Source organism: Pongo pygmaeus, chromosome 8 (assembly GCF_028885625.2).
Source record: "Pongo pygmaeus isolate AG05252 chromosome 8, NHGRI_mPonPyg2-v2.0_pri, whole genome shotgun sequence".
NCBI lineage: Eukaryota > Metazoa > Chordata > Mammalia > Primates > Hominidae > Pongo > Pongo pygmaeus.
The window spans coordinates 49,256,993-49,266,062 of record NC_072381.2 but is presented as its reverse complement, the minus strand read 5'-3'; the positions used below and the strand labels follow the sequence as shown (position 1 = coordinate 49,266,062).

The following is a 9,070-nucleotide window of genomic DNA, read 5'->3' as shown; positions in this document are numbered from 1 at the left end:
TATCACTATGTGCACAGCCCTGTTTGCTGTCAAAATGGGCAAATTCCTGAAAGGTAAGAAAGAAGTGTTGGTCCTAGCCAGAAGCTATTGCATACACAAAACTAATGTGAATAGCATTGATAGATCCTCAAAAGGGCCCCATAGCCACAATCCTGCCAAGGAGTGACTTGGATATAATACGGCGGCCAAAGATCATTTCTTTTGTAAAAAACTGTGATCACCTCATGTTTACAAAACACCTTGTGAATATCTTGTTGAATGACACTTGTCAACAAGGCCATAACAAGGCCAACTTCTATGGCCCTGCACTCAAATGCAAGGCCAGGAGGAAGGCAAAGTTCAAGTTTGAGGAAATCAAAAACAGGCAAAACAAGTGATCCATCCAAAAGCTGTGACTTTAGATCTATTGTCTAAATAATTAAAACAATTCCCCAGGAGAAAAATAAACAGAAGGTAGTAGTATACAAAATATTTCATTTTTTATTTTCATGAATAATTGTCATTAATACAGCAGAAACCGATATGATTATAAAAGATACCGAAAAATCAGAAGAATGTTAGCATTCAATAGAAATTAAAACCTGAGCTGAGGGCTCATTAGAGTCTGACACTTGGCACCATTCTGATGGAAGTGAAGAAACATGTTTGCCAGACTCCTTAAAACAATTCATGTAACACAGAAAGAGTTAAATTTCAAAGGAGCTACAATGCAATGACACATTACATGACTCTTGTTGTTGACAAACATTTAAGCAGGGCTATCCAAAGCTCACAGTCTTGAAGGCAGGGAGGTGTGTAAATTGTAGGTTTTTAATTAAGCAGTAAGCAAGCTGAGATTTTTCTTGGTAAAATAGTTTGTTTATTCATGTAGATCTAAAAGGCTGGCTCAGTTTGTCAGAGCACAAGAGAATGCCAGAAGAGGTCAAGGGCATGGGGATGGATTGACATGAATCCATCCCAACTTGTGGAAAACAAATGACACAGCAATTACCATCACAAAGAACTCTATTAGTAGGAATAGAAGACTTGAGGTCCAATTCAGTTCTCATTTGGATTCTATAGTATCTCTAAGAATTTGGTTAAAAAAAACAAAACAAACAAAACAAAAACAGGGAAATCCTTACTCCTTTCAGTAACAACTGTCCACAAGGAGAAGAAATAAAAGACAACTAATATAGATAGGCCTTACTGATTAAAAATCTGTGAGCTTGAATACATTTTAATATGTTGAATCTAGAGTCATAAATCAATGGTTAATATACTACAAAACTTTACAAACAAAATCTCATCTGTTGCAGAACTTCAAAAGTAGTGGAATTAATTTCTTCTCCCTTTTAATTTTTCCTTCCACAGAAAGTCCTAAAACTGAGTAGTCATTGGCATGCCTGCACTTTCACAAATGTATCCTCAAAACATGATGGTTTTTCTCAAAATTTATCTGCAAAACATGATGGTTTTTGAAAATGGAAGTTAATTTCAAACGAGGTCAAGGATGTCATGCTCCCTCAAAACATATTTTCAGTTCTTTGTGCTCCATGTCACATAAAAAAAAATGAGGGTAGCTGGACTCATGTAATTTCTTTCAGTTCAATGTCATTAAATTCCCAATGTTTTCACACTAGCAAAAGATCCAGTATTTAAGTGATCTACTATAAAGCATCTCTATTTCTAAAAAAGATTCCTTTCATTTTTTACTTATTTTTTCTTAAGAGGTCTCAAAAAGCTGTCAAAAAGCTCTATACTTAACGGAGACCAGCCACAGACTTCCTTCCTGTACCAGCTTTCCAAGAGGGTAAGTGAGTCTTCACCCTGATATTTTTGCCCCGGGTTTTACGAGGCTTCTCTTCTTTATGCACCTTCATGTGCTGCCTCAGATGAGAGCTCTGACTGAAACATTTGCCACATTCACTGCACTGGTAGGGTTTCTCCCCAGTGTGGGTTCTCTGATGTTGAATAAGGTGGGAGCTCTGGCTGAAACACCGGCCACACTCATCACACTGATAGGGTTTTTCTCCAGTATGAATTCTCTGGTGCTGAATGAGATTTGAGCTCTGTTTAAAGCTTTCTCCACACTCATCACATTTGTAGGGCTTTTCCCCAGTATGGATCCGTCGATGCTGAATGAGATTAGAACTCTGAAAGAAACTTTTCCCACAATCAGCACATTTATGGGATTTCTTTCCAGTATGGATCTTCTGGTGTTGAAAAAGAGTTGAACTCTGACTGAAACTCTTTTCACATTCAGTACATTTATAGGGTTTGTCATCCAAGCTTCTTCTGAGTCTACTGAAGCTTGAGTCAAATCGAATAGTCATGCCCCACTTCTGCCGCTGCCGGCCTGTTTTGCGCTTGTTCTCATAGGCCTTTCCTTGGCTTGAGCTCCGAGAAATACCCGCTTTAGGCTTGGCTAACCTCATGGTGAATAACCAAATGTATTTGTAAGAGAGTTTACAGGCTTCTTCTGAACTAGTGTTTCATTTCCTAGAGGTGCACAGCTCAGAATTTTCTGTGTGTAGAAGGAAAAAAAAATTAGAGATGATCAGAAAAAAAATTATAGATATCTGTTAACCAGTTTTAATATCTCTTCAACCCATCAAAATTGCATTCATGTTTAAATTTAAAAAGTATAAATGCAAACAGATAATATGGGGGGAAATTTGGGGGAAATACTTGCAAAGTAATTCTAACAATTCTAGAGTTTAAGCTTAACAAATATCACCAAATTTTGATTGAGTTTACCACTGGAGTTTCTGTCTACTGGGACAGGACAAAAAAAAGTGATCAGGTGAAATATAAATCTTCCAAGCATTACCAAATGAGTACATAATTTTGAAGAACTAAAAAGTGGAGATAAGGTAAATCTTAATGGGAATGGAGTAACTCCAAAAGACTATCAAAATTTGTGTAATAGAACATTACTATGTTTTAATATTTAGTTCCGTGTTAAACTTCTACTCACTAGTAACTTCCTACGGTATCCAAATGAATAAGAAATGACAAATTACACTACTTTATGATATATTCCTGTTTATCTGTATTTAGCATTCGATTTCCATAGCTCTAGATGACAGCTTAGTTCTAATTCTGTAGCATAAAGTGTTTTGAAAATTGAAACTTCTCTACAGGGAGTGGTAGGTTTACTTAGTCTATGAAGACACGCTTTATTATTGGTTTTTATAGATCCTAATGATCCAAGAAAGCAATTTGTTGAAAACCCAAAATGAAAGTATTGTTTTCAGAGACAGAAAAACTGCAAAAGAACTTTTACCAGAAAGTGGAATGAAACTGAGTAGGTAGGACACAAGAAAAGGAGATGGGGGAGAAAATGAGTTTACAGGTAAAACTAGGATGGAATTTTTAGAATACCCAAATGCTGCAAAATTCAAAATTTCAAATAATTTTATTTATTTATAAGGCTGACTTGTGGCTATTTAAAATAACAGCCAAAACAAACCAACAAAAACCCCCACAAACCCCACATAGGTGGCAATGTCGGAAAATCTAGAACTTCAAAAGCAATAAAATTATTGGAACTATTTTTCATTATCTTGTGTCAGTATGTGGAATTTAAAATAGAAACAATTACTCTGGGTTTCTATGCATACAAACATATAAAGCAAATAAATGAAAACAAAAACATAATTTTTCTTGCCTTCCTTTCATCTTATTGTATAATTGAGACTTTAGGCCCAGGACTTTATCTGGATATTTAATAATTACATCAGCTGTAATTATGGTCAGCATAAGAGCAAGCTGCACATAACACAAGATTACAGTTAGGACTACCCACTCCTTAACTTAAGCAAATATTTACAGAACATCTACCACACAGAGACATTGTGTTAGGTACATGGTGTTGGTGATGCTGAGTTGTTTTTCTTTTTAATAACTATAATGGTCATTATACATAAAAGCACATGCATTTAATACAATGGAAGTCAGATCTAGTCAGAAACTCAGACTGTCAAATCCACCTACGGATGAGGCAATCATACTAGTATGTGCCAGACACTGTGTAACTTGATTCTGTGCTAGCTCTTTAATTCTCCTGACACCTTTATGCAGTTATTTCCGTTTTAAGTTAAGGAAACGAGGGCACAATGCTAGAAGGCACTGGCCGGGTTCCCAGACCCTAGCAGTTTGACTCCAGAGCCTGTACTCTTAGTGGCAGCCACATCTTCCATTGCTCAGTCCAGCGCAGCGACCCGTGCTTTGCATAGCTCCCCAGCAGGGAAAGCACGAAGTTAAACCCGAGTGACAGAAGCTGCTGTTCCTGCACACCCAGCTAACTGGAACCCAGCCTCAGTTTCCTCGTAAAATGGGGAGGGTAATGATAAAGTGGCAACACCATCAAGATGTTAGAAGTTGCAATGAGTCTGAATCTGAAAACCGCTCAGAGCAGCCCTGTGCTGCCTAAGCATTTGTTCCATATATCTAGTCCTCGAACGCTCCGAGCGACGGAAGGGGCCGGGGCTGCTGCTCACCCGCCCAGTTCCACCCGCCGCGGGCCGCGCCTCGCCGGGGCCCCCAGTCCAAGCCTCCCCTGTTCCCAGCACTCCGCCGGCCGCTCCTCATTGACCCGGCCCGCCCGCGGCGCAGCCCGCGGCCCCACCCTGGGCCCGCGTGGCCCTTCCGCCCCCGCCCGGCGGCCAGGCCCTGCCCGAAGACGGGAGACGCCAGCCACGCCATCGCCCGGGCCCGCCCCGCCCTCGTTGCGGCCAGCGCGCTCCCGAGCGGACCCGAGTATCCGACGCGGGCACCGAGCGCCCCAAGTGCCCCAAACCCACTCACCGCGAAGGACCAGCCACCACCCTGGCTCGCTGGGCGCCTCCCGCGCCGCCGGAAGTGAGGGCCTCGCCGCGCTCTGGCGCCGCCGCGGTCGCTCTAGGAACGTGGCGGAGCGACCCTCTATGGTCCCGGGCCCACCCGAAAGCGTTGTTCGTTTCTTCCTGTGGTTTTGTTTTCTCCTCCCCCCAACTCGGAAGGCGTCCTGTGACCCCCGGGACCTCAAGAGCTGTAACCGCCCCTGTGTGTGGTCGAGGCTTTTGAAACCAAACTAGCCTCTCCAACCTAGAAACTGCATACTTTCTACAAATATTGAGATTTTTGAGACCCTGGTACTTTTCACGAAGTCACCTTATTTAATTATCACCAAAAAGCTCCTGCAAGATGGGAGTGGTTATACTCCATTTACAGGAAAGGAACTAAGGCTCGGAGAAGAAATTTGCTCTGTTCACGGTGTGTAAGCGGACGACCCAGAATTGGAGTGGTTCTTTGTGGCTCCAAAGTCTGATTTCAACACACTCTTTTTGTTGCTCATTAGTAAGGATCTCTCTTTGTTCTTATTCCTTCCAGGCTCCTCCTCAGCCATCCTGGCGGTGCTCAGTCATCTGACCAGCTGACCTTCGTGTTCCCCCACTCCCTGGGGAACTCCTCCGCCTCTTGGCTTCCAATGCTATTGCTGCAGCTGAAGACTCCCGCATTGATAACTCCAGTCTGACCGTGGGACGTAAATGTTATTGAACTTTAGACTTGTATATCGAACTGATTACTCAAGAGCTGCATTTGCATGTGTAATGGACATCCCAAACCTAACATACCCCTAAAATGAATTCCTGATATCTACCTAACCTGTTCTTGCAACAGTCTTCTTCCCAGGGATGGATGAAGATCCCATCATCTTTCCAGTTGCTCAAGCCAAAAACCTTGATGTCACTGTTGTCTCTTCTTTTTTTCATCCAAAACTCACCTGTGACTTATCCACAAATTCTGTTGGCTTCATCGTTAAAATATATTCATTATCAAGCAACTTTCAACACTTCGACTGCTATAACCCCCAAGCCACCTTCATCCACCTTCTGTATTATTATATTGACTTCCAGACTGGTTGCCCTACAGTCTATTCATGGCCCCAGAGTAATCCTCTTAAACCTAAGTCAGATCATGTCATTCATTTGTTCAAAACCTTCAAAGGCTTCCCAACTTATTAGAGCAAAGTCAAGGACCTCGCAGTGGCACTCGATGCCTCTCATGATCTGTCTCTTTAGTTCTTTATTGTGTCTGCAGTGCTGAAAACAGTGCTCAGCAGGGAACAGGCACTCAGTAAATAGCTGTTGAATGAATGAATTTATAAGATGCCTTATTGTTTACAAAGTACTTTTACATCTTGTCTTCTGGTTATTCATCTTCACCATAGTCTCATGAAGCACAGATTATCATATCTGTCTTGAAAATCAGTAAACTGAAGCAAGAGAGGCCGACCTGCCTGAAGTGATACAGTGGGTTGTTGGTGGAGGCTAAACTAAGTCATAGGTTCATTCTCTTAAGTTGGGGCTTTCTGCTCTGTAGGGAGATGTCTCTGCATATGGCAAAGCACAAAGCTGAATGAGGTCTGGACAAAGAAGCTCCACTCGCAATCTAGAGAGTATCTGGACTATTGCAGTGATTAAATGAGGTAATGTAAGGCACTTAGCACAATGTATAACACAGAAGAAATGAGAGTCATTGTTGATACTTTTATTATTAAATTGTTATAAGTTGGTTGATGCTGGTGGTTGGAGAGTTTGGGGTAAAGGGCAATGGCCAGAGATCTAGAAATGGTTTAGGAAAAGTGTCAGGAGCAAACATGACCCGTTGGGACTGTCTGCTCTATGTACACTAAAATAAAAAGATAATTTTAAAAAACCATTTTGTTAGTAAGGTAGTTACTAATTAAAACTACCTCCTTTAATGTCTACATAAAGATGGATTATCCCTTTTTCCTATACCTGAAAACAACTGGGCCAGCCATAGAAGGCCCAGAGGTATGTCAACTAAAACATTGGGTAAACGAGGATGGATTTTTTAAAAAGAGAGAGACGAAAGTCAGGAAATAAAGGAGTGTGTGTCCCTAAGTGTGGACAGAGTCCTAGGCAGTAAGGATGGAGAGGAGGGAGAGCCAGAAAAAGAGATGAGGGAGAGGAGGGTAAAGGAGAATGGGAAAAAAGACAAGGAGAGAAAGCAGGTAGGGTTTTATGCCTTCAGCTTAGCTGTTAGTATAATAATAGTTAACACTTATTGAGTGCTTATTGTGTGCCGGGCACTGTTTGCAGCATTTGAGGATCTCACGTGAGATTCCTGAGGCATGATTGTTCCTGAGGGTTTGCTCCACCTTCTCTGGTTTTGGTCCCTGCACTTTGTGGTGTGACTCTGGTGCCTCCTGGTGAACCACATGCCTGTCCCACTGATGTTGACTTGACCACTGATTTGAATTGGCTGACTGCATGTGACTGGATGCAAGGGGTACACCACATCCCAGAAGAAGCTTCGAGTCATTGTGTTTCTGCCAGGACTCTGCTCTTTCCCTCTGCCTTGAGAATAGCATGTCCCAAGTAGGGGCTGCCCCTTTAGTCTAGGACCCAGGATGATAAGACACATGGAGCAGAGCCACAGAAGCTCGCATGTAACTACAACAGTCCCACGTAATGTTAGAGAAACAAATGCTCTTATAACACTGAGATTCTTGGTGGTATTACTGCATTAAAGTTGACTAATGTACCTCCCACCAACCGTAAGAGATAGGAATTGTTATTATCCTGTGATATTGTGAAATACACAGTTGATCTTCTCCCCGTTTCCTGACATACAACTTCTAAAATCCTTAGAATCTCCAAAGTGACGTCTTTTTATATGCTAATGAGTTGACTGATGCCTGGTAGCCCCTGGGTAGCTTCAGGATGGGGCTGGTCACTGGAAAGACCACGGCAGGATTAGAAGGATGGCAATTTCAGCTCCAGCCTATCAACATCTGGGGAGGAGGGCAACTGAAGGTGAAGTGGATCACCAGTGGCTGATGGATTAATCATGCCAGTGTTACAAAGTCTCCATAAAAAGCTCCCAAAGGACTGGGTTCAGAGAGCTTCTGGATACCTGAACACATGGATGTTACTGGAGGGTGGCACCTGGGGTCGGGGGGCGCAAAGGGGAAGGAGCATGGAAGCTCCGCACCCTTTCCTTCATGCCTCACTATATGCATTTCTTTTTCTATATCCTTTGGAATATTATTTGTAATAAACCAGGAAATGTGTTTCGCTGAGTTCTGTGAACCGCTCTTGCAAATTAACCCAAGGGAGGGGGTCACGAGAATCCCAACTTGAAGTGGGTGGTTCACAAGTTCCAGAGGCCAGGGCTTGTAACTAATGGGAAGGGTGGAGACCATCTTATGGGACTGAGCCCTCAACCTATGGGAGGTGATGCCATCTCCAAGTAGATAGTGTCAAAACTGAATTAGAGGACACCCAGCTGGTGTCCCTGCAGAAATGATTGCTTGGTTGGTGTGTGGGGAGAATCCCCCACCCCATTTGGTCACAGAAGTCTTTTGTGATTATTGCTGCTGAGTGAGAGAATAGTAGAAAGCACTTTGAGTTTGTTTTCTTCCACACAGAATCCCCATTTCACAGATGAGAAAACTGAGGCAAGAAACTTGCCCAAGGTCATGCACATTTGTAAGTGGCAAAGCCAGACTTTGAAATCAGAAAGTCTGGCTCCAGAGCCTATTAACCTCTCTATAACAGTCTATCTCCCAAATGGGATTCTAGGCAATTTTTATGCAAATTAAATTATTGAAAATGGTCACGCATGATATTTACAAAACACAATAGAGAAAGGGAACAAGGGCGTGGGAGGCAGGGGGTGGACACAGTCTGGGCATCTTTCTGCACATATTTCTGGGGATTCTGGCCCAAAAGAGGCCAGATCCCTTAGTGGCTGGGGCGTCTCTGGGAAACTACCCAGCAGGGACCAGTGTGCCCCTGAGCCCAGTGGTATTTGAAGGGTTCATTCTAGGAAGAAGAGTCTTCTGGGGTGAGAAAAATCCTGGCAAGACAGTTTCATTTTCCTGTGTCTTTGTCCCCTGCACCCCACTGGCTTGCACGCACGCACGCACGCACGCACACACACGCACGCTGTCTCAGCAGGGAGCACTGCTGCCTTGGGTCTGTGTTTGGCAACATGGATCCCCAACCCAAGTGCCAGAAAGGCAGTTATAGGTGTGGCTCATGTGCAGTAACAACAGTGGTCCGTCTCCCACCAA

General features: G+C 42.9%; 1 protein-coding gene and 1 long non-coding RNA gene across 2 annotated transcripts; one reads left to right on the top strand and one right to left on the bottom strand.

Annotated features, from left to right (window-relative positions):
• Positions 1-457: 457 nt before the first annotated feature.
• On the bottom strand, positions 458-5,235 carry ZNF22 (zinc finger protein 22). Its single transcript, XM_054435824.2, has 2 exons — positions 4,792-5,235; positions 458-2,506 (listed from the first exon to the last, which is right to left on the bottom strand). Exon 2 carries the CDS (start codon positions 2,415-2,417, stop codon positions 1,743-1,745), a length of 675 nt encoding a protein of 224 aa, XP_054291799.1. The 5' UTR covers positions 2,418-2,506; positions 4,792-5,235; the 3' UTR covers positions 458-1,742.
• LOC134740153 (uncharacterized) lies at positions 4,596-8,072 on the top strand. Its single transcript, XR_010127415.1, has 2 exons — positions 4,596-5,238; positions 5,356-8,072. It is a non-coding gene; the product is annotated as an uncharacterized LOC134740153 (long non-coding RNA).
• Positions 8,073-9,070: the final 998 nt, after the last annotated feature.